This window comes from Mirounga angustirostris, unplaced genomic scaffold (assembly GCF_029215605.1).
Source record: "Mirounga angustirostris isolate CCGP_5_RB_7025 unplaced genomic scaffold, mMirAng1.0.hap1 SCAF_7, whole genome shotgun sequence".
Lineage (NCBI taxonomy): Eukaryota > Metazoa > Chordata > Mammalia > Carnivora > Phocidae > Mirounga > Mirounga angustirostris.
Window position 1 is genome coordinate 75506863 of NW_026991715.1, and position 26170 is coordinate 75533032.

Below are 26170 nucleotides of genomic sequence, written 5' to 3' on the forward strand. Positions count from 1 at the left end.
ATGAGAGATGCAGGCATTATCCTTTTATTCTAAATCTGGGAAATAAAAGCCGGTGTTAGGGTGACTAAACATAACGAGAACATAAAAAAACACTGTTCCTCTAGGATTTAACTGTATTTCTCTTTCTTCTTAGTATTAAGTTGGGTTTTTTTTTTTTTTTAAGTGAAACTATCGGCATTGACTGTGCAGGGGAGCGGCTGCAGTATTCCTGATTTCCATGCATATATACAAGTACTTTTAAATCCAAAGATTTAAGGCATGCTTGTAATAGTAAATGTGAAAGGCACTCTGCATATGCCTTTTTGTGAATGAGAAAGGTCTTCAAGACTTGGCGATGACTAGACCACACTACAGAATTGGAGTCCTCTTGAAACCTAGCTCATGAGGAGGAAATCATTGCAAATGTCTGCTTAGAGGCCAAGAAAACAATCTTTAGTACAAAAAAAAAGTGCACATTGTTGTAACAATATTGTATCTATTCAGAAAATGGGACTTCGTCAACTAAAGCAAATTAAAATAGGTTCCACAGGTGACCAGAAATGAAGACTATTTCCATGTTTCATTCAATCAAAATACAGAACACAATTAAAAATATTTTACGTTAAAATCTTGGCTTTGTATGTCTTTTAGAAGGTTAATACCTGGGGTTGGAAATTACCAGCAATTTCGGGTTTTGTTTTGATTTCTCAAACCATCAGACCATGCAATACATACAAAAATAGAATTGTAAACACATTTATGTCCAGAAGTCACTCTGTTCCACAGTGTATTAGAACACATTGACATTTTTCATATCCAAGTTTTACAGTATATTAAAACTCATAAAAGACTTCAAAGACGATACATTGTCCACACTTACACTAATCGTATTTTCAGTTATAATTTTTGGGAGACTGCCGCGACTTAGTCGCAGTAAGTGTCACTGACAAGTTATTGGGGAATCGTGAGCTAGGCCGACTATGAAGCAGGGGGAAGAAGCATCACCTACCCAAGGATCAACAGCTCCCAGGTTCAACTTCAGAAGAAAGCTTTCTCCTCTAGACCTGAATGCGCTCTGCTTTTTCAGAGGGACACTGTCAGTCAGGGTCTCTGAGGAAGTAGACCACACACTCAGGATTATTTGAGGAGGGTTCCAAAATTTTTTTTTTTCCTCAACAAAGATGAGGGTAGGATGGAAGGAGCCCACAGGTACCGCCAGGGCCCGTCAAAGCCAGGCACTCACTCCACCCCTCCCTCGGCCTGAAGGGATGAGAGGAGGAAGCTGCTATAAGAAGGAAGATGTTGAAAGGACTGTGAGGGAAAGAGGGCCACCTCTCAGGAGCTAGTTTGGGTGGAGGTCAGCCAGGGAACCAGGGTAATAAAACAGCCCCCTTGTACTCTCTCCTACCCCAGGTCCCACCTGCCTGCTGGGAGACTGACCAAAAGTCAGAGAGCCAACAAGCCTGAGGCCATGGGCCTAGAGGTCAGCCTCTGGGCCTGCAGCAGGGAAGGGAAAGGTGGAACGTACTGGCTTGGTCACCGATCCAAGCGTTCATTGTTCAGTAGCCCCCACTATTCACAAGTCTTTAGGGGACAGTGACTAAATAGCTTATGGATGACACACACATGGGGAGCAGGGCTTTGGAAAGCACAAGGCTTAAGTATAAGGAAACAAAAGGAATAAGGTACTCCTCCACAGTAGGGAACCCACCCACCCCTTGGGTTAACATTGCAGGGCAACACCTATCAATAAAAGACACAGCAGCAGTAACCCATCGATGGACAATTGAGTAGCCGGTCTTTTAATAGGAATAGTCCAATGAGGAAGAAGGAAAAGGCAGTATCTTCAATGGAGCCAAAACAGTCATCTCTCATTTGAAAATCATCACATTTGACAACATTTTAGCAATCACACATCACAGGAACCAGCGAGGAACAAACTGTTAGAGCAGTTCAAGCTTCTCACTTTGTAGCCACACTCTGATCTTCTCAAAATTCTTATCCATCCAACGGATGTTTTCTCCAATGGTTTCAATTGTTTGCTGGACACAACGTAGCTGAGAACCCTTTTCTTTCAAAGAGCTGAAGAATTCTTTTACCTGGTAAGGAAAAACCAGATTTTTAAAAAATTTATTATATTACACAAATCTAAGTTCGGGCTAGTTAAAACTGAAGCCAAATTTCCAGCATTTGTCAAAATTCTACATAGAAGGCAGTGCCAGGTGTCTGGATACAATTATGTACACATAAACTTAAGCTATATGAAATGAGCCCATGCCTCATGAGGTCAGATTTTTATTTTTCTCTGCAGTTTTTTTTTATTCACAGTTGCCAGATTCTAAAAGACTTCACTGTATACTGTTTAATAATTAGGGTTTGAGTGTATTTATTATGTGTTGTTACATACACGCAGATGCAAACTTTTTTTTTAAAACATGGTATCTAAAAAGCAGAATGTGCAGAGTATCTTCTTGGCCAAATAAAACAGTTCCAACCACACAAATGCAGTCTTTCTCCATGGGTCTGGCCTTAGAGATTAGAGAAACACGGAGGAAAAGGGTTCTTAGCAAGTTATGGTGGTAATCCCCCCAAACGTTGCCAAATTTTTTTTATACTAATCCACAATCCATGTATTGTTCCTCTAAGATAAAATCCACACAAAGTTGCCCATGTTTTAACGAGATAAGAGACAGCTGTCCCCTCCTCTTGTTTCATGGCTGGGTTTCTTAACTCCTTTAAGCTCACATGAGAAATAGAAATAGTCTGGCTCTGCCCCAGGACGGACTATTGTGGTACTGTTTCACCTGAAAAGGGTCTTAGCCTTGTCCCCTAAGTTTTCACAGTGGAGATTAATCCATAAGTTTTTGACTGTGGAGATAGGAAGTCTAGGCCAAGATGTATTATTTATTCAACATGGATAAATAATTAATCCATAAATTTTTGACTGTGGAGATAGGAAGTAAGTCTAGGCCAAGATGTATTATTTATTCAACATGGATTCCAGACAGTTAATTCCTTAAAAATCCATGTTATAATATCCTATTTTAAGTTTGGGAATAAGAGAGGGGTAAGAACAGGCTTTTGAAAGGCCAAATTCCAATTTTAAATGATTCGGGGTTCTTTTAAAATTGTATCTCAATACCGCTTTCCGAGGAGCTCCAGGCCCACCCTCCTGCTCTAGCTGCCTAGGGAACATGGACCGCGCCTCGTGGTCCGCCTTCGGTTGTAGCTCAGCCCACTGGTTCACACTCTCAGACTCCAGACTAATATTCAGGTCAGAGAACAACTGTAGGCACTTTTCAGCAGTCCAGTAACATCAAAAACTTTACTAAGGGGCGCCTGGGTGGCTCAGTTGGTTAAGCGACTGCCTTCGGCTCAGGTCATGATCCTGGAGTCCCGGGATCGAGTCCCGCATCGGGCTCCCTGCTCGGCGGGCAGTCTGCTTCTCCCTCTGACCCTCCCCCCTCTCATGTGCTCTCTCTCTCAAATAAATAAATAAATAAAATCTTTAAAAAAAAAAAAAAACTTTACTAAGTATTTAATGATTAGACATAGTAAGTTACTTAAATATTTTCAAATAATCCTGAAGGAGCCCTTCACAAGGGTACCACTAAGAGAGACCTTTAAGAGCTGTAACAAAGCCAGCTGATAAGCCTTGCCCTCAAGCTTTTCCTGACCCCAAATTCTCTCTCCTATCCTCATCGACCTTGGGAAATGCAGCATCCCAACTGAGTGTTGGATTCAAACCTGCCTCCTTGAGAGTATTTTCTGTGCAATAAGCAGTGCGATATAGAGATAGAAAAGAAACGGTTTTAGCCTACTAGTTTGACCCTTTGTAAACAAGTTAACTTCTCTGGGACTCAGTTTCCTCTTTTGTAAGGTAAGGCTGATCTCTCCCTCACAGAGCACTGGCGAGAACGTGGTTACATAATGTGGGTCAAGTGCAAAACCCAAACCCCAGCCATGTATCAGGGATTCAGCCTCATCCGTTTATTCATGAACATGTCCTCTGGCACTTACTCATCCCTCCAGCCTAATTACACTGCTATACACAGAGGAGGAGGCAAGGGACCAGGCAAGGAACCCTTGTCCTCCTAGAGCTTACACTCTACCTGGGAAGACAAGCAGTCAACACGGTTACTATTAATCTACTATTGTGGATGAAATACACTGAGGCTAGGAGTGACTGGGACGGGGGTGGCCTGCTTTCCACAGAGCAGCCCAGGAAGGTGACATGTGATGTGGGACCTGTAAAGGATTTAACAAGCCTTTCGGCTGACAAGTTAGGCAAAGAGCAAGCCAGGCACAGAGAAATTTAGAGGCTGAGACAGCATCAGCCCCTTCTGGGCCAGAAGCAGGCAGCAGCTGAGTGGCTCAAGTGTCACAGGAGGGTGATCCACGGCGCCACACGCGCACTAGCAGGAGCCCGGTCATCATGGTCATGTGCACGCGGGGAGGAAAGGTTTGGAATTTATTCCAAGGTCAACAGGTCAGGTTTCAAGGAAGGGTCAGTCATAGGCTGATTTTCAGTTTTAAATGTGGAAAATGGTCTGGTGTTGGCAAAGCGGGAAGCCATTCAGGAGGCTCTCGCCGTAGGCCAGGCAAGAACGCAGAAAAGCCTGGGGTGCCGTAAAAAGCAGATGAGTGCACAGATACAGTACAGATGCTGGAAGCAAAGCCAGTGAGATTCCGGGACGAACTGGATGTGAAGGCCAGATAGGACTCCGGGCTGACTCCTACACAGGAGGATGTTCTCCCTTCTGATGACATCCAGGCTTTTCCACTTCCATGCCCTACCTCGGGCCTTTTGCACCTGATGTTTCCTCTGCACACAACACACACCTGCATTTCCATCGGTATCTGCTCAGAAGTCTCCCCATCATCCCATAGAACAAAGCTCCCTTACCCCGTCACTCTCTCCTTACCTCACCTCATTCATCTTCAGAGCGTATAGCCTGACTTAGGTCGCTTTGTCTCTGAGTCCCCCAGTAGAATTTAAGCTCTATGAGGGCAAGGGCTTGGTCTACCATGTCAATCTTAGAGTAAAAATGTCGTATCTTTAAAGAATTACTGAGAAAACAAAGGGATGAGCAAGTGACTGAAAGAAATGTTTTGTTGCTACAGATCTGGTTTATGGACAGCTGTTTAGCTACTTCTAGCTCATGGCTGGTCCTCATCATCACACAGAAGAGCTCTGCTGTAGACCTCACTAGAGTTCAACCTTGAATTATTAGGTGCCAGTTAATTTTACAAGCCTGCATGAAAACTAGAGAGAAGGGATGTGACATTTCTTTTGCATTTTCAAAGCATTCTCCCTGTATCAAGCTCTATCATGGTATAACCAGCCTGTACAATGGAACTATTCCTAAAAAGATCAGTATTAGGTTCTCAGCTTTTATCTATGGGCAACCTATTTTTAAAGCCTTGTAAAATTTTCTATGCCTTTGAAAACATTATTATAGAAGGGACACCACACAACAATGACCTTGACATCAAATTCCTCAAAGATTAAGGCTGAAAGAAAAGTCTGCCCTTCTGGGAAACTCATATGTTCCATGGTTCCCTCCTACTAGACAATGAGAATAACTCCTACTGTTTTCTAATTTTTTCCTGACTGCTAGGAACCTGTGGTACATTTAGGGTACAATTGCAATAAATTATCCTCAGCATAAATCCCTCATATAGTTACCTCTTTCTGTAAATTATGCAGCTTTTTGTTATTTAACATTTCTTTTACATATTGACCTTGTAAGTTGCCTAAAATTCTTTCTCAAAGTGAATGTCATAAGTAAGTAACGAGAAATCTTGAACCTGGATAGCAGAGAACCAAGATTCCAGACCTGCCTCTTTCATAACAACTAGATGATCATGTAGGTCATTTATACCTCTAATGATCACTTTTAACATCCTAAGAAACAGAGATTAAATGTCTCCAGTAATTTCTTAAGTCCAAACGTTTGTAATGACAGAGCTAAGACTTCTTGATGTGTTGAGGAAGAGGCATAGTTTTCAATAGTTTGCATCCAAAAAGAACACCTACTAGGTGACAAAATCCATTCCTAACTCATCACACCATTATTTTGTCTACCCCATATTTATTAGCTAATTGTCACTTAAATTTAACTTTTGGTTACCTCTTCAAGCCGTGCTCTTGTGGAGAACTGACTTGTTGTTCCGATTACCATATAGGTTAGGGAAGATGAGCCAAGTTCAAACCTGCAAATGGAAATTGTCAAGATGTATCATAAAATATTTATTCATTCGACATGTGTTTTTATGTGCCTTGTGCACGTTACAGCATTTAACTAGAAACTGCTCAGGCATGAAAAATCCATGACATGAGCCCTACCCTCCAATGCGTTAAGATGTAGTTGTTAAAAAAAAAAAAAAATACACCAACCACTGAATAAATGATTCAGTACCCAAAAGAAAGCGGTAGAGGCTTAGTAAGTGCTACAAGCGCAAGGCAAAGGCAGGTGCGAGCAAGCAGAGGTGGTAAACCACCATGTGGGGTGAGCTATGCACAGGAGGTCTTCAAATGGGTCTGCGGGTGCGGAAGAGGATTCTTCCAGATAGACTGAACAGCTGGCCACCCAGATTCATGAGTTAGCGCTAAATTTCAGTTCGCTATTTTCAGAACAGTTTTTTTTTTTTTTTTTTTTAAGATTTTATTTATTTATTTGACAGAGAAAGGCACAGCGAGAGAGGGAACACAAGCAGGGGGAGTGGGAGAGGGAGAAGCAGGCTTCCCACCGAGCGGGGAGCCCGATGCAGGGCTCAATCCCAGGACCCCGGGATCATGACCTGAGCCGAAGGCAGTCGCTTAACCGACTGAGCCACCCAGGCGCCCCGAATTCAGAACAGTTTTTTAAGGACCTCTACTTGCTACCTTCAATTAAAAAACCCCCTCTAGACGATCACCGTTGTTTTACAAGCAAAGCTAAAACACAGGCAGGTTCGTGGACCTTTGTAATCACAGCACAGTTTCTGGCACTACTCACTTTTCTATCAGTTTATCCCAATTTTCCCTCAGAAACTGCCAGGCCAGTCGATATCCCACCGGGTTCCTACCAACAGCTCCAAGAATATGTGGAAACTCTTGAATTTTTATTACATCTCCCTTAAAACCTTCATCTAGTAGCCTAGAATGATTAAGAGAAGAAATGTTAACAATAGAGAGTCCCTGGAAAAGTTAGGAATTACTTCAATAAAATAATGTGTGAAAGAAAAAAGCCCATCTGTCAATAATAAACACAAGATAAATAGGTGACCAGAGCACTAATAAAGTTGGTATAGCTACATAATAAAAACATTTAGTGTTTACAACTCCCATTCTCATATGGTCTCTTGTTTGTTCATAAGAGAAAATAGGTAAGAAAGGCCTATGTCGTATGTATTTCTAAACGTGTTATTTTAAAGAGACACAAACATATATTCCTTTAAATATTTTTCCTAACACCTGCTTCTCCCCTGATTAATTACCGTACTGATTAGATGTATGCCCGCTTGAATAAATATTCCCAGCAGTAAAGGCAATTCCCAGCCAAGAGAACAAAAAGAGATGTCGGAAGGATCTGAGTTCATCTAATTCCTCTTGGCCACATGAACATGAACAAATTACTCACCACTGAAGCTTGTCCTCATCCTGACTAATACTGAGGGCAAATTCAATTTTTTTTTTCTCGGAAGTAGACAAAGATGACTGATACTTTCTATAAAGAAAATCCCATCCTTCAGGGTTTTGGACCCCCACAGCAAACACTGCCAAGGTCACGTCGTTGGGCAGGCTGTGGAAAAGAACATCGCTGGTGAGAGTCTGAGATGCAGGAAGTGTGTTTGGATGTAGAGTGGTGACCAATGACAAACTGATAAACTGGCCCACTGATCAGAGCAACATGCCCGGAAATATAAACAAAAATCCGCTCTTTCCTTCAGTTAGATTTTATGAGAGAAACAGAAGGAAGTATCTACAATTAGGTTTTAAGTACCCTTCTCAAAAACAATGTGAAAAGCCACTTGGATAAATACCTATGTATCTAACATAATGATGCTGGGTAACTGGACAGATGATCACTTCTTAAGCCAAAAGAAAGAAATTCAAACTAGACTCAATATGTAGTCCATGAACAAAAGTCAGGAATCCAATAGGACCACTGTTTGGAGGCATTTCTTTAAATGGAACCATATAGATTGTTGGCTTACTATTTCCTAGAGAGATTCAAGCCCCAAATATTAAAGCCCAAGAATAAATTCCAAATACAGGAAGAGCCTACCTAGCTTTGACAATATCAGCAACTACTGGACACACCTCATCAGGGACTTTGGAGGCCCAAAGAAACTCCTACTATGGCATGTACTGCTTCTGTTCCTATCCAGGACAGCGGTTTCAGTTCTGAGCCTTACCTCTATCCGATGGAAATTATTCTAATTCTATTTTAACTCTCCAGATAATTGACTTTTATATAGAGACGTTCCCTCCTAGCAGTTCTTAAAACAGAAAGTTGAGAGATACATAGAAAAATCTTAAAAAGCAATTTATTTTCCCAAAAAGTACAGCAGGGGAGGTTTGCTTCTACTTGTTTTCTCTCCCAACATTTAGCACTGATGAGGAAAAACAGAACAGAGAACCTTTATAGAACTAACCGGTGGTTCAGTAAGCACACACCTCAAATTTCCGTCGGCTTCCTTCCACTCTCTGAAGTAGGCTTCTGCCCTCTGCACGCAGGGCTGATACTTGCGCACACATGCAAGGAGCAGCAGCTGACTCCGCAGCATGCGCTGGGAGACTGAGCCCTCATCTGTCCACGTCTGACTATCAATGAGGTCTCTCAGCAGCCGCAGGAGAAAGGCCTGCGGGGAAAGCCACACGCGTCACCAGTCCCGTCCCCAGCCATCTCGGCTTTTAGAGGAGCCGATATATCCTCAGGTGGTGGGGATTCATTTTTAAAGTTTGATCCAACTTTTTTTTAAAACCACGCAATTCTGTTTACATTTAATTATAAAAGGGGTCAAAAACAAGAAAATAATGATTTTTACTATTTGCATAAAATCTCTTTTTACTTTTTGTTTATGTTATGTGAATCACCATACATGACATCATTAGTTTTTGATGTCGTGTTCCATGATTCATTGTTTGCGTATAACACCCAGTGCTCCATGCAGAACGTGCCCTCTTTAATACCCATCACCAGGCTAACCAATCCCCCACCCCCCTCCCCTCTAGAACCCTCAGTTTGTTTCTCAGAATCCACAGTCTCTCATGGTTCGTCTCCCCCTCCAAATTCCCCCCCCTTCAGTAAAGTGGCAGGATATAAAATCAATGCACAGAAATCAGTGGCATTCCTATACACCACCACCAAGACAGAAGAAAGAGAAATTAAGCAGTCGATCCCATTTATAATTGCACCCAAAACCATAAGATACCTAGGAACAAATCTAACCAAAGAGGCAAAGAATCTGTACTCAGAAAACTATAAAATACTCATGAAAGAAATTGAGGAAGACACAAAGAAATGGAAAAACGTTCCATCCTCATGGATTGGAAGAACAAATATTGTTAAAATGTCTATGCTACCTAGAACAAGCTACACATTTAATGCAATCCCCATCAAAATACCATCAACTTTTTTCAAAGAAATGCCTAACAATCTTTTATAAATATACCTTTCTATATTTAAAAACCACGATGAACTGCCACTTTTGAAACAAACTAAGTTTATAGAACTAAATTTTGAGAGCAAATTATACAACAGGACTTCATAACATTTTGCCAAAAATAACGATTTTTGTGCCTCTTCCTCAAGTACCTGAGTCATGGAGTATCTTAAGAGTAACCATCAAAACAAGATACCACCTCACACCAGTCAGAATGGCTAAAATTAAACAAGTCAGGAAACAACAGATGTTGTCGAGGATGTGGAGAAAGGTGAACCCTCTTACACCATTGCTGGGAATGCAAGCTGGTGCCGCCACTCTGGAAAACAGTATGGAGATTCCTCAAAAAGTTAAAAATAGAGCTACCCTATGACCCAGCAATTGCACTACTGGGTATTTATCCAAAGGATGCAGAAAGAGTGATTCTAAGGGGCATCTGCACCCCAGTATTTATAGCAGCAATGTCCACAATAGCAAAAATATGGGAAAGAGCCCAAATGTCCATTGACAGATGAATGGATAAAGAAGGTATGGTGTGTGTGTGTGTGTATATATTTCTTTAAATGGAACCATATAGATTGTTGGCTTACTATTTCCTAGAGAGATTCAAGCCCCAAATATTAAAGTCCATGCCCGGACTTTAATATATATAAATATAAAAAATATATTAATATATATATGTATATATATAAATATATATATATATACACACAATGGATTACTCAGCCATCAGAAAGAATGAAACCTTGCATTTGCAATGATATGGATCCAACTAGAGGGTATTATGGTAAGCAAAATAAGTCAAAGAAAGAAATACTATATGATTTCACTCATATGTGGAATTTAAGAAACAAAACAGATGAGCATATGGGAAGGGAAGGAAAAATAAGAAAAACAGGGAGGCAAACCATAAAAGACTTAACTACAGGGAACAAACTGAGGGTTGCTAGAGGAGAGGGGGGTCAGGGATGGGGTTACTGGGTGATGGATATTAAGGAGGGCACATGATATAATGAGCAGTGGGTGTTAAATGGCACTAAATTCTACCCCTGAAACTAATAATCCATTATATGTTAACTTGAATAAAATATAATAAAAATTAAATAGTAACCATCCAAAGACAAAATGAAATAAAGGATTTGCAAAAAGAAGGGAATAACAAATCCGTAAAATTTAAGTACAGATTCTTAGAGTGCTGTGTCTTTAGTGTTGGAATGAAACCCAAATCTTTGCTATTTAATCCAAATACTAATTCTGATGTACTTTTAATATATATGAGGACATACATATATACATAATGGTAAGGATGCTTTCCCACACCCACACAAAAGCAAACCAGTATGTAACTATTCAGTTTATGAAGGCTTCTACCTTGAATTGATTTTCCACTTCACTCATATCTCTTTTCTCCATCAATTTATACATAGGTATCAGCTCACTCAAACCTTGGAACACTGGCATAATTTCAGTTTCACGTTTCAAGTACAGGGTTAAATCCAAGGCTTTTTCAATTGATAGCTTTCCATTGCTGGTCAAGAGATACCATGGTTAGCAGTTTAAACAAAAACCAGGAAATCAACTTTTTGTTTCAAAAGATATTTTAATCTCCCAGCAAAACATTCAATCAGATATAAATGCCCTCCTTATCAACAGTGACCTTTATATAAGTATCTTTTCTTTCACATATAACACTGGCTTATTTACCACTGTGAGGGAATTTTCTTGAATAATAATAGAGTCAATGCTAAGTTGTGATGAAGACAAAACGGAGACAGGTCAGCATCCGTCCCTCTAAGAAACAACAGACTGGGTACTCAACGTCCAGAGTAAGATGGTGATTTTTATCAAAATCAATAATGTTGGTCAGAGAGACTGCCACCCAATCAAAAGTCTGAGTGTCTGGATTAAACACATTCTGTCTCCATTTCAGAAAGAAAGTGAATATAGATTAAAAAATCTTTCATTATGAAATAAAAAATCTTAAAACAAAAACAAAAAAAACCCTTCATTATGGAGGGCAGGTGTTCAAAGTCTCAGTGGCAGGGTATATGCTGAGTTAAGTACAAAACCCTACAAGAAATAAGCAATACTATTACAAAGGGAAATAGTCTCAGGTAGGCAGAAACAACTGGATAAACCACTTCTATCCTTATCCCCCATTGCCTTTTGCCACCCTGAGAGGTCCAGCAAATGAAGAACCCAACATTTAGAACAAAGGGACATGGGAAATGAGGAGAATTATAGAATCATTTCTTCCCACCTGGGTCACTCCCCTGGGGACTGCAGCTCTGCCTAAATACTGAAAAATTTTGAGTTCCAGGCTTGGGAACCATTTCCTTAAAAACCACTGGCATAAGGCAAAAAAATTAGAGTGAACACTGTCCTCAACAACTCAAACACCATGTGGTTGGGCCACATTTTCTAAGCTCTATTCCATAAAGCTTCCATTAAATTCAGTATGGAAGTATGGGGGGAGAAATCCTTTAACCCAAGAGACAAAATGCAAACAACTGGGTACTGAGCCACGTGGTCTTCTAAGAAGTCTTCAAAAATGTGAAAGACCCAGCAGGGCAGAAACCTCCTGAGCTTTAGGATGGCCAGAAAAACTACAGGACAAGCTTTAGGGATGAGGGGCTTCTCCACAAGGTTGGTCTCCTGGTTTTCTGTACTTCTGCATCGGTCTGACCTAAGTTGTTAGTAAGATTAAAATACAGATTACCTGCTTTAGCTTACTCTGCAGACACAGACACGTGGTTAATTCTAAGACTGAAAGCAACCTTGGAATTTATGAAGAACTTAGGGGAAAACACCCTTCAGCTTCTTACTAGCAAGTAATCATTTTCATCTTTAGAAATCAAGCGTTTGAATGTTAACAGCTGCTTTCAGAAATAAACCAAGACCTTGAGGAGTATTACCTGACGAGCTGGAATGCATTGTTGATGAGACTGGCCCGGTCATTGCTGCTGATTGTTGTGTGTGCGCCTTTTAAAAGGCCAGTCAGAGAATCCCATCCATCATCCTCATAATGCACAATGTAATAACCATTCATTCCAACATTAAATTTGATCCATTCTACCTCTTCTGGAAGGATGAGCTCATCTAGAGCAAATACAATAAATCATAGCTCCATTTTCTCTCTTGACTGATGAAAGCTTTTCTGATCAGAGACTGGACAAAGAAACTAAAGGCAAGTTTAATATTGAACAATTTTAATACTGAAATGAGTTTCATATTGAACACATTTCTTTTAGAAACCAGAAAAGTCCATTCCAATAGGCAAAAGCCAGCACCAGCTTTAGATGCCAATTTTTTGAGATTTATAGATTGAGGAGAAGAATACAGCCACATTTCAGGCCATACATATGACATGATCCAGCAGGGTTAGCAAAAGAAGGGGGAATTTTCATTAGTAATCCCTCCTTCTTAGTATTATAGAACTCAGCTGCTTTAATCTCTATCTGGCAAGACACTGGCTTTCTTTTTTTGCCACCAGAGACAACTTCTATCTTCACTAGAAATTGAAAGCCAACAATTCGCGGAATATAAAGGTTGACCTGATCCTTCTGTTTTAACCATGATAAATAGTAAAACAACCTTAGTAACTAAGTCTTACATATTTGCAGTTTCTTCTGGACTTAACCTAGTTATTTCTATGGTAAGTTACCTGTTTTTGTCTTCAGCAAAAATCTTTGAACTGAGTCTGATTTGCTGGTAATGAAGGTCAATGGAACATGCCACACGTACCTTAAAGAAAGGACAGATTATTTGTTGAGTCTCTCCAACAAACAGTTATTAAATCATCCATCATATACCAGACCCAGGCTAGTTTAAATGATGGTACCAAAACTACTATAGCCAAGAGGTCAAGATGTCACTAGCCTATTTTCCAGCTTTGCAAGGGGCGTCAGCTCAAGCACTATTCATTCTTCTCAGACTTCTTCAGTAGAGCTGGGAATTTGGGTTCCAGTGAACCCTGGCATCCTCTGCAGAGGTTGGCTGATTGGAACTCGGAGGTCCTACCTTAAAGACCTTGGCCTATAAATGGCACAAATTGACATCATGTGACTTCTACATCATTTGTTAAGAATAGAGTAACACTTCAGTGGAATTCCTGTCAATCTCATCGTGAAGAAACTGAATTTCATCATGAAGAAACAGCAGAAAACAAAAACTGGAGGACATCCTATCAATAAAAAACAAACTGGCCTGTGCTCTTCAAAAATGTCAAGGACGAAGAAAAATATTGAGGAACTGTTTCAAGAAAAAAAGAAAAAAATACAACTGAACGTATGTGACAATACAATGTGAGCCTATACTTAATCCTGAACCAGAATGGTTTTTTTTCTTTTGCTATAAAGAGGTTATTAGGAAAACTGGAAAAGTTAAATCAGGTTTATAGATCAAAGTTATTAGATCAATTTCATTTCATAATTTTGATAATTATACTATGCTTACATAAGTGAATGTTCTTGTTTTTTATGGAAATATCACACTGAACTATTTCAGGGTACAGGACATCAGGTTTCCAACTTACTTGCAGTTAAAAAAAACTATGCTACTGTGGATCCAGGAGGGCAGCATAGGAGGACATCGAACTCCTCTCCTCCTCTGGATACACCAAATCTATACCTACATATAGAGCAATTCCTCCTGAGGAAGAACTGAGGGCTGACTGAATAGCTTCTGCACAACAAATGATAGAGGGACCACACAGAGAAGGCAAAGACAGAGACAGGATAACAACAGGAATCCCATCCCAACGCAGTGAGGGAGGGCTATTACCGAAGGCCCCGCATGCAGACTTGCCCACCCTGGGATGTGATGAATAAATAGCAATGTAAAGGATAACTAAATTATCAGTGAAGGAAATCCACTAACTCTAGATCATCCACCAAACAGTGGGTAAACCGCTAGAACTCTCTCTGCAGTCGTAGGCACTGGTGAGCACCATTGTGTACGTTCTCCCCCCACCAGGATATTGTGGACAGGAGCAGGGTTCAGTCACTCTAGCCAGCTGCGTAGGGCCACCCCAGCCCATCCAAGACCCCTAGCCCACACCAGCTCCAGTCGTCCTGCCACGATGGCCCCAGCAGAGTGCTCTGGGACCCTCCTGGCTTATACCCAGTCAAGCCCCAGCCATCCTACCACGGCAGCCTTGTTCCAGGACAACCCAGGACCCTGTGGGCCGCACCTGTTCCCACTCCAGCTCTAGACATCCTACTAGGGCAGCATCTCCTCCAACTCCCGCTGTTTCTCCAGAGTGGCCCAGGGAAGGAGTGCCTCAGAGCTCCCCAGTCCATGTGCACTCCAGCTCTAGCTGTCTCACCAGGGCAGCTCCAGCACAGTGTTTGGGAATCCTGGGCCCATGCCCTCTCTGGCTCCAGCCATCTCACCAGGACAGCCTTGGTGCATTTTGCCCTGGGGCATTTCCCCCCATCCACTCCAGCTTCAGCTGGACAGCCAAAGCCACAAGGCACACACAACCTATGCAGGTTACACAGAAATAGACCTATGAAGTCAAACAAACTAGGGACACCAAGGATTATATTCCCAACAAAAGAAAATGAAAAAATCCCAGGGGGAAAAAAAAAACACCTAATGAAACAGGTAAGTAATTTACCTGATAAAGAGTTCAAAATAATGGTCATAAAGATGTTCACTGAACTAAAATGGAAGAATACAGTGAGAACTTCAATAAAGAGTTAGAAAATTTAAGTACCAAATAGACGTCACAGAGCTGAATAATAAGAAAAATACAATACAAGCCATCAGCAGATTGGATGATACAGAACAGATCAATAATCTAGAAGACTGAACAGTGGAAATCACCCAATCAGAATAGCAAAAAGAAAACAAAAATGAGAACAGTATATAAGGGACCTCTGATCAAACGGCAAGTGACATTCACATTCACATTATAATGGTCCCAGAAGAAGAGGGAAGAAAGGGGCAGAAAACTTAAAGAAATAATGGTTGAAAACTTTACTAACCTGGGGAAGGAAATAAACATACAGGCCCCCAAAGCACAGAAACTCCCAAGCAAGAGAAATCCAAAGAGATTCACACCACGACATATTTCAGTTACAATGTCAACAATTGAAGAGAAAATCTTAAAGGCAGCAAAAGAAATACAAACTCACATACAAGAGAAACCCTAAGACTATCAGCTTAGTCTTCAGCAAAAACTCTGCAGACAAAAAGGAGTAGCAGAATATATTTAAAGTGCTGAAAGGGACAAACTTAATACCAAGAATAACCTACCCGGCAAGGTTATTATTCGGAAGAGAAGGAAAGATAGAGTTTCCAGTATAAGCAAAAGATAAAGGAGTTCGTGACCACAAACCAGCCTTACAAGAAATGTTAAGGAATCTTAAGAGGAAAAGAAAAGGCCACAATAGAAATAAGAAAAAGAGAACTACAGACCAGTATCTCTCATGAATATAGATGCAAAAATCCTTAACAAGGTATTAGCCAACTGAATCCAACAATACATTAAAAAAAAAAAATCATACGCCACAATCAAGCCAGATTTATTCCCAGGACGCAAAGGTGGCTCAGTCTCTCTCTCTCTCTCTCTCTCTCTCACATACACACACACACACACACACACACACACACACACACAGAATCAACATGAAACATCACATCAATAAGAAAAAGGATAAACTATAGGATCATTTCAAAGATGCAGAAAAAGCACTGGACAAAGTACAACATCCATTCATGATAAAAACCCTCTGCAAAGTAGGTCTAGAGGAAACATACCTCAACATAATAAGGGCCTTATATGCAAACCCACAACCAACATTGTACTCAATGGTGAAAAACGGAGTGCTTGTCCCCTAAGGTCAGGAACAAGAGAAGGAGATCACTCTCACCACTTTTAATCAACATAGTACTGGAAGTCCTAGCCATAGCAATCAGAAAACATAAAAAAAAATAATAAAGGCATCCAAATTGGCAAGGAAGAAATAAAATTCTCATTATTTGCAGATGACACGATACCATACATAGAAAATTCTCAAGGGTCCATTGAAAAACTACTAGAACTGATATCTGAGTCTAGTGAGGTCGTGGGACACAAAAATCAATGTACAGAAATCTGTTGCCTTCCTATACACTAATAATGAAACAACCGAACATGAAATTAACAATCCCACTTGCAATTGTACCAGACACAATAAAGTATCTAGGAATAAACTTAATCTAACAGGTGAAAGACCTATATTCTGAAAACTATAAAACACTGATGAAAGAAATTCAAGACGACACAAAGAAATGGAAGGACATTCCATGCTCATGGAATGGAAGAACAAATACGGTTAAAATGTCTATGGCACACAAAGCAATCTACAGATTTAACACAATTCCTATCAAAACACCAACAGCATTTTTCACAGAACTTGAACAAACAGTCCTAAAATGTGTATGGAGCCACAAAAGACCTCAAATAGCCAAAGCAATCTTGAAAAAGAAAAACAAAACTGGAGGTATCACAATGCCAGATTTTAAGTTATATTACAAAATGGTAGTAATTAAAACCATATGGTACTGGCCTAAGAACAGACACACAGATCAATAGAACAGAATAGAAAACCCAGAAATAAACCCATGATCATATGCTTAATTAATCTTCGACAAGAGAGGAATGAGTAAACAATGCGAAAAGGGCTCTTCAACAAATGGTGTTGGCAAACTGGACAGCTACATGCAAAAGAATGAAACCATACCACTTTCTTTCACCATACACTAAAATAAACTCAAAATGGATTAAAGACCTAAATGCGAGTCCTGAAACCATAAAAGTCCTTGAAGAGAGCACAGGCAGTAAGGTCTCTAATATCGGCTGTAGCAACTTCTTTCTAGATAGGTCTCTTAAGGTAAAGAAAATAAAAGCAAAAATAAACTATTGAGACTACGTCAAAATAAAAAGCTTCTGCACAGGAAAGGAAACAACCAACAAAGCTAAAATGCAACCTGTGGAATGGTAGGAGATATTTGCAAATGATGTATCCAATAAAGGGTATCCAAAATATATAGAACTTATCAAACTCAACAGCCAAAAAACAAATAATCCAATTAAAAAATGGAGAGAAGCCATGAACAGACATTTCTCCAAAGAAGACATCCATATGGCCAACAGACACATGAAAAAATGCTTGACATCACTTACCAGGGAAATGCAAATCAAAACTACAATGAGATATCACCTCACACCTGTCAGAATGGCTAAAGTCAAAAACACAAGAAACAAGTGTTGGTGAGGATGTGGAGAAAGGGGAACCCTCGTGCACTGGTGGTGGGAATGCAAACTGGGGCAGCAACTCGGAAAACAGTGTGGAGGTTCCTCAAAACATTAAAAATAGAACTACCCCTATGATGCAGCAACCGCACTACTGGGTACCTACCCAAGGAATATGAAGACACTAATTCAAAGGGATACATGCACCGCAATGTTTATAGCAGCATTATTTATAATAGTCAAATTATGGAAACAGCCCAAGTAGCCATCAATAGATGAATGGATAAAGATATGGTATATATAATGAATATTACTCAGCCATAAAAAATGAAGTCTTGCCATTTGCAACGACATGGATAGAACTAGAGAGTATAATGCTAAGCGAAGTAAGTCAGAGAAAGACGAAAATATCGTATGATCTCATGCATATGTGGAATTTAAGAAATAAAACAAACAAGGACAAAGAGAGAAACCAGGAAACAGAAACAGACTCTTAACTATAGAGAACAAACTGATGGTTACCAGAGGGGAGGTGGGTGGGAGGGGATGGGTGAAATAGGTGATGGGGATTCAAGAGTACAGTTATCATGATGAAAAGAAAATAAAGTAATAAAAATAACAAGTATAGGTAAGAATGCTGAGGAAATGGGAAGCTCCATTTTCCTGATGGTGAGAGTGTAAATTGGTGCAGTCACTATCATAAATAGTATGTAGGTTGCTCAAAAAATTAAAAATAGAACTAAACTATGATCCAGGAATCCTACTTCTGGGTATTTATTCAAAGAAAGAGAAAACACTCATCTGAAGAGATACATGCACCTGTATGTTCACTGCAGCATTAACTATAGCAAGATATGGAAGCAACCTAAGTGTCCACTAATAAATGGATAAAAAGTTGTATATATACACATACGTACATACACACACAATGGAGTATTAACCATAAAAAAGAATGAAATCTTCCCATTTGCAACAGAGATGGACCTCAAGGATATTATGCTAAGTGAAAGAAGTCCTACAGATAAAGACAAATACCGTATGATTTCACCTATACGTGTAATCTGAAAAACAAAACAAAGACTCAAATAAAGAAAACAGACGGTTGGTTATGGGGGGTGATGCAGGGCAGTGGGGGGGGAGTGAAATAGGTAAAGGAGATTAAAAAATACAAACTAGTTTTAAAATAAATAAGTCATGAGATGTACAGTGTAAGGAATACAGTCAATAGTATTGTAATAACTTTAGTGACAGATGGTAATAAGACTTATCGTTGGTATTTTGCAATGTATAAATATACTGAATCAGTATGATGTATATCTGAAATAGGACACTGTCAATTATAATAATATACATGTTATATAGAGAGGATACAAAAAGATAAAGAGCATATTTTTAACTGATATTTTGGATTTTACATGGAAAGGTTCTATTTTAGGTTTTATATACATATTTCAGGTTAGATGTAAAGAGAGAAGGGGAGGGAGGGGGAGAGAGAATGATAAAGCAAATGTGGTAAAGAGTTAACATGTGGGGCGCCTGGGTGGCTCAGTCGTTAAGCATCTGCCTTGGCTCAGATCATGATCCCAGAGTCCTGGGATCGAGCCCCGCATCGAGCCCCGCATCGGGCTCCCTGCTCAGCGGGGAGCTGCTTCTCCCTCAGGCCCTGCTGCTCCCCCTGCTTGTGCTCTGTCAAATAAATAAATAAAATCTTAAAAAAAAAAAAAGTTAACATATGTGTATCTGGGTAAAGAATACACGAGCATTCTTTGTGCTCTTCTTGCAGCTTCTCTGTAAGTCTGAAAGTATTTCAAAAACAAATTTTTTTTTTTTAAGTACTGTCCATCTAGGGTCAGTCAAGGTGTACTATCTCCTTTCCAGTGATGTCCTTCTGGAGTGTTAAAACCAACAAACAGGCTCCAGGATCTAATGTAGACTTCCAAAACACAGGCTCTCCTAATCCCCAGAAACCACCTGAACGTTTATGTCCTCAGCTCCAACCCAAATGCCAGGCACTATCGGCATTTAGTGGCAGTTGCTTAGTTTAGAGCTGTTTCCAGTCAGTAACCGGAATTACCATCCCATCAAACTACAGAACACGGGAATGTTAAAATACTGATACATTATCAACTTTACTGAGATGAACCAAGGTTGAAAGCCACATTTATCCTCTTGGGAAGATGGTGGTGTGTAACTCGACTTCACAGGATACAGAGATTTAACTGAAATATTTTAGCGGTCAAGACAAGAGCAGTCTGAAAAATACAGTTTCCCTGCACAAGGCAGGTGTTACGGAGGCAACAGCCCCAAGTTTTCCACCCTGAACGTTACCCGGTTTCTGAGGCGTCCTCGGGTGCTTTCCTGTAGTGCTCCTGCCTCATGTGCACGTTCCTCCCCCTCACCGTGACCGTTATCAGGGGAAAGCCCTTCTGCAGCGTCCACGTGTTCATCATGGTTTTCACATCAAGGCCCTCCTGTCGCCAGTGCTGATCCAGACAGAAAACAGATCCGTGAGCACTCGCCCAACGCTGGAGAGCCCAGGCTTGCGCTCATGGGGCGGCTACCTGTTGACAACCCCTGACCCCTTGCTCTGCTCGCCAGCCCCTGCCCACCTCCCTTCCCCACACCGCGCGCTGCCGTGGCCTTCCTGTCCAAGCGCGGACTGCTTGCTTTTCCGTTCTCTTCCTCTACCCACAGGTACAGGTCACGGCTTACGAGCAGGTACTGTGTCCGGTTCTACTGGGCATCCCTTGGGCTTGGCTCGCTGCACCCAGCAATGCTGGCTCAGACAAGCAAGGTGGGAAAAAATGTTCAGCCACTAGCCTGTGCTTCCCAGGTGCTAACATCAAGATGGTCCACACTCAGCAGTTGTAAACTCAAAAGCCGATACATTCTTCGATACTAAAAAAGCTTCTAAGGATATTTAAGAGCCAAAGGATAAAATACACTACATAACAAATCCACTGTACCCCTGAAACAAATAATGCATTTGTTTTATAAAAATGAATATGAATAAATAAAAATAAAATAAAAATGAATAAAAATAAAGATAAAATTCACACTGGAAAAAAAAAATGTTCACAAAAGGCAAAACAAACAAAAAAAAAACCCCCTAGAAATCACGGAGTAAAGTGATCTCTAAAAACCAAAAAGCTCCCAAAAATGAAAATATGGTGAATAAAATTTAGCTGAATCTCTAGACTCAACCTCCACTGCCTATGAAAATACTCCACAAGTCCAGATAAACAGACTCACGTTGTTTTGGGACTCAAATATTATGAATTCTTTATAGCTTAGCAGTTAAAAACATGAGTTAGATCTAAATTCAATCCCCACACTGCAATTTACTCAACATATGCTTTTGGATTTCACATTCCCATCTGTTAAGCTAAGAAGTACCCTGCTCACAGGTTTACCCTGAGACGTAAAGGAGTCAAGTGCTTAGCACATGCCTGACACGTAGTAAGTGCTCAAGGATGCCTGCTGCCCCTATTTGTTTTTTCCACAGATGAAGAGATATGGAAAGGACCCACGTGGCCTGACGGATAAAGCCCCAGTCTACCACAGAAACAGGTCATAAATTCACTGCTTTCCAGAGAACGAAGCTGAACAAATTAGTACCAGTGATATGTGTTACCCACAAAGGTTATGCAACTCCCTTGCGTAGACAGCTTTTAAGAGAAACTGTAAAAAGACTGTCAGTCAGCTACAGTTTAAGCACAATCTTATGTGGAGTTAGAGTGATATAATGAAGGACTTCAGAGAGGTTGGCCCAGAGGTTTCCTTCAAAGAATACGGCATAAACATATGAGCTTTGGGGTACGACATACAGCTGTAAAAACTTACTGAGGCTGAAGATGAATGTGGACCCCTGGAGCAAAAGCCATCCGTCCTTTCTGTGCCATCTGTAGGGCAAATCTAAAAACCAAAACCAAACGTGTTATTCTTGGTTCTCTAGAGAACACTCAGGATTCTTCTCAGAGGGATTAATAAGGTGTAGGAAAAAAACCACCAACCACAATATGGTAATAAGCCTGGTGATCCCCAACGCAGATATAAACAAAACCATACTCACACTTGCCATACTATTCCACAGGTCCTCATTCCTTGTGTTTTTGTAACTGTACTTCTGGAGATACTGTACAATACCGCTTTTAAATACGTCGGCACCGAGATAATCCCTTAGCATATTCAGAATACAAGCTCCCTGAAAAGACAACGTAGGTAACTGTTACTTTAACCATCATCTAATCTGCCGCCACACTTTTATTTTGGAGGAATTCTTTCAAAATGCAACTGCGGTAACATTTTCAAAGTCTGGTGATTTGTGACACAATTAAAGAAAGTGGGTTTACAGAAAAAAAATTTTTTCAAAGAAGTGGGTAAACCTGGCCCTGTCTAGGCAAGGGATTGAATGGGATTGTTTCTCTTCTTAGTCCCTTAGGGCCATCATTTTCTAACAGCAACCAAGCCTCCCCACAGGGCCAATGACCACCACTGCCCATTATCCACAGGGCAGGGCACAGTGGTGCTGAACCAACACTTGGTACCACGTCCTGCCTTCCCTGGGGCCGCTCTGGAGCGGCAGTGGGGAAAGTAACTCCAACAAGAGATGGAAGCGGAGGTACTGGTTAAGGAACGGGGGAGGGCAGGCAGCCCGGAGCAGAGAGGGCCAGAGGAACACAGGGAAAAGGAGCAAGAGAAGACTCGAGACCCTGTATTCCTGTGTGAAGAGTCTTTTCCCCTCCACCCTCACGACTATAGCTCCCTTTTCACATGCAAAAATATTGACCATGTAGGTGTGGGTTTATTTCTGGGCTCGCTCAGCTGTTCCACTGAGCTAGGCCTCTGTAGGTCTGTTTTTACCTCCCCTGCACTGCTGATGAAAACATCGAAGAAATACTCTTCTGTTTACTACAAATAAATCGGCCAAATAAAATGATAAATGACATTCTCTGCCTTGTTGAAGACAGTAGAATGGTTGGGAATGGAAAGACAATTGGGAAAGCAGAAGCTTGATCTCACGAAGGAGGAACTAGGACTTTAGCTCTGGCTTGTATTGCTGAGGGAAATACACAGGCCCCCTGTCACCAGTGTGACTGGAATGCTTTCCTGTCCCTTGTCCAGAGAAGCCAGCTAAAGATTTTTATATAAAATCTTCCATTAAATGTTAGCAACCATTTCCAATTCTGTTATAAAACTTATTGTGTAGGGCAGTATTTGGCAGTTCAACAATACCAACCATTTCTGAAGGGGCCGAAAGGCTAGAAGCTACGAGAGGTAGGAACGTTTGCCTGGTGCAAAGGTGAGGCTCAATCAAGACCCGTTTGTTGGGCGCCTGGATGGCTCAGTAGGTTAACTGACTGCCTTCGGCTCAGGTCATGATCCTGGAGTCCCTGGATCAAACCCCGCATCGGGCTCCCTGCTCAGCGGGGAGTCTGCTTCTCCCTCGGACCCTCCCCTGTCTCATGCTCTATCTCATTCTCTCTCTCAAATAAATTAATTAAAAAAAAAAAAATCTTTAAAAAAAAAAATAACAACCATAGAAAACAAGACTGATGGGCGCCTGGGTGGCTCAGTCATTGAGCGTCTGCCTTCGGCTCAGGTCATGATCCCAGGGTCCCGGGATCGAGTCCTGCATCGGGCTCCCTGCTCAGCAGGGAGTCTGCTTCTCCCTCGGACCCTCCCCTGTCTCATGCTCTCTCTATCTCATTCTCTCTCTCAAATAAATAAAAAAAAAAAAATCTTAAAAAAAAAATAACCATAGAAAAGAAGACTGATGGGCGCCTGGGTGGCTCAGTCATTGAGCGTCTGCCTTCGGCTCAGGTCATGATCCCAGGGTCCTGGGATCGAGCCCCACATCGGGCTCCCTGCTCCACGGGAAGCCTGCTTCTCCCTCTCCCACTCCCCCTGCTTGTATTCCTGCTCTCGCTATCTCTCTGTCAAATAAATAAATAAAAATCTTTAAAAAAAAAAAAAAAGACCCGTTTGTTGAATGATAAATAAGAGGCAGAGTTTTTAAAGGCCGTAAGTTTTCATTTTATGACAGAGTAAATGAAAAACCGACTCAAAGATCATCTTCAGGACTACCAATCAAACTGCAAGTTAGGCCGTAAAAAGAGTGAACTCCAGCCAACCCTGGGCAGCACAGAAGGCATTCAATCTGGCTTGTTCCTTATGAAGGGAAAGCCACCCACAAGCCTACCTATCATCTTTCCACCCAAGTCTTCAGCAGTTTCATGTCCAAAATGTACCCTTATCATCCATTTTTACCTTTTCATAAGAAACGTCATCAAACATCTCCCGAATCTGAGCAGGATCCTCCACAGCTGTTGAAACAGGATGTGAAGAATTTAATGCATCTACCTCCATCACATTAAAACACTTGCCGAAGAAATAATCGTCCTGTTGAGACAAAGACAACATCACCCACGTGATTTCTATTTTAGATAATAAATCTGAAAGGACTGATGTTTAGTTTGGGGTAATAGGTTTATACTTCAAATTTCTGGCCCAAACCTATTCCGTATTTATAGGGTTTACAAAATAAAATAGAATTGCTATTGCTAAAAAGCATCCAAGAAACAATTTTAGGTGAACATTGTAGATTTTGTTCATCTTAAATCCTATCACTTTAGAAGACCATATTCTCTTACAAACAAAACCATGATGCCTGTAGCCAAATAGTATCAAAACAACAAACTAAAGTGTGTAGATTGCAACATCTCCAATCATCTTATTTTAAAGCAAAGAAATTTAGATTTTAAACCATGTGGTCAAAAAAAAAATGGGTAACAAACTCAAAGTATAATCTGGTTTTTTAGGGCATATTACCTAATAGAATAACATACACACATAATCATTTTTATTATTAAGGGTTATGTGGAAATGGGAAAATATTTATGATCCATTGTAGTGTAACAGTTATATAGACGTTAACTATAAATAAGTGTGTACAGAAAGATGAAAATGAGAAGTCAAAATTATAGTAGGGTAAAGGACTGTTTGAGGTTTTTTTGTTTTTACTTAAAGGAAGTTTCTTTTTAACTTTATTGCATGTGATTTTCACAAGTTAAACACCTGATAAAAAAACAAAACACATAAAGGTTTCAAAGCATTTCAGTTTGTGACTCCTGAATGTAGGCTCATATATAAACAAACGTGCAGTTATCCAGAGCAAATGGGATCCTGTTTGATTTGACAGGTAGAATCCTATTGAAATAACAGCAATCTGTACTTAATAATCCTTCAGTGAACAACCTGAAGGTTGAGAAAATGATATGCAACAGACAGGCTGTCGTTACTTCTATTTCTTTGATATTAAAGGAGGGTAAGATTTAACTTCATTTCCTAACAATCACAGATTTGGAAATAAGCAATCCAGTTTGGAAATAAGCCTTTGTGATATCTTTAAAGTTCACTACCATTTTGGGAACCTGATTCCTAGCTCAACTATCAAGGAGTTAATATGTCTATGAATTCTATCACTGAGGATCAGTAAGTATTTTCCAGCAACACCGAATAAAACAACAGATCCACCTGTTAAAAACAAGTAAATACTTACAACTTTCAGTTCAGGATGAGTCACACTGACCGACACAAACTCCATAAACTTGGCAAATCCCTCATTTAACCAAAGATCATCCCACCATTCCATGGTGACGAGGTTCCCAAACCACTAAAAGGAAAACAGTAGATTGTTCACACATTTCTAGGGAGACTGGATGATCTACACAGCTATAAACATAAGGTATTCAGGAGGAAAGATTTCACATGTGCGATGCCAGTTTATGAGCAACATTTATAGAATACTTTATCAAAGTAAAAAGAAAAACCTTTCCATGTTCATTTTAAAACATGCTACCTAATGCTTTAAAGAACTCTTTTTACTTTGCCTTTTTTCCATAGGAAAATAATCGATCCAATTCATATGTCAATATGAAAAGTCTCTTCTGTCCCATAAAAGCAACACAGATGTAGTTTCACCACAATTTTTAAAAGCATAATTAGCTTTGTGTACCTGGTGGGCGAGTTCATGCGACACTATCATAGTAATGCCAAGCTTATCTTCTGCCGAAGACTTCTCAACGTCAAACAAGAGACTAGATTCTCTGTATGTGGTCAGTCCCCAGTTTTCCATAGCACCACTCTCAAAGTCCGGAATAGCAGCAAGATCTTGGGAAGGACACACAAATCTGTTTCCAGTCTTTAAATGACACATTGCATGTACACACTAACTTTCAGAACGGATGGGTGTAGGGATCCTAAGAAAAGCCAGGCTGGTTGTGCAGAATCCTA

The 26170-nt window shown here is 40.5% G+C and overlaps 1 protein-coding gene across 4 annotated transcripts in view; it reads right to left on the bottom strand.

Moving 5' to 3' along the window:
• Positions 1-455: 455 nt before the first annotated feature.
• Positions 456-26170, bottom strand: part of ERAP1 (endoplasmic reticulum aminopeptidase 1) — an 82429-nt gene continuing 56714 nt past the window's right edge. For all 4 annotated transcript variants that reach the window (XM_064596415.1, XM_064596416.1, XM_064596414.1 and 1 more), the window contains 14 exons: positions 25893-26047; positions 25437-25550; positions 24146-24277; positions 21948-22079; positions 21719-21790; positions 20204-20358; positions 13298-13377; positions 12549-12732; positions 11005-11161; positions 8645-8829; positions 7605-7766; positions 6981-7121; positions 6114-6195; positions 456-2078 (listed from right to left, as the gene is read on the bottom strand). In XM_064596415.1, coding sequence (XP_064452485.1) covers positions 1923-2078; positions 6114-6195; positions 6981-7121; positions 7605-7766; positions 8645-8829; positions 11005-11161; positions 12549-12732; positions 13298-13377; positions 20204-20358; positions 21719-21790; positions 21948-22079; positions 24146-24277; positions 25437-25550; positions 25893-26047 — 1907 coding nt within the window. In that variant the 3' untranslated portion in view covers positions 456-1922. The remainder of the gene's footprint in view (positions 2079-6113; positions 6196-6980; positions 7122-7604; positions 7767-8644; positions 8830-11004; positions 11162-12548; positions 12733-13297; positions 13378-20203; positions 20359-21718; positions 21791-21947; positions 22080-24145; positions 24278-25436; positions 25551-25892; positions 26048-26170) is intronic.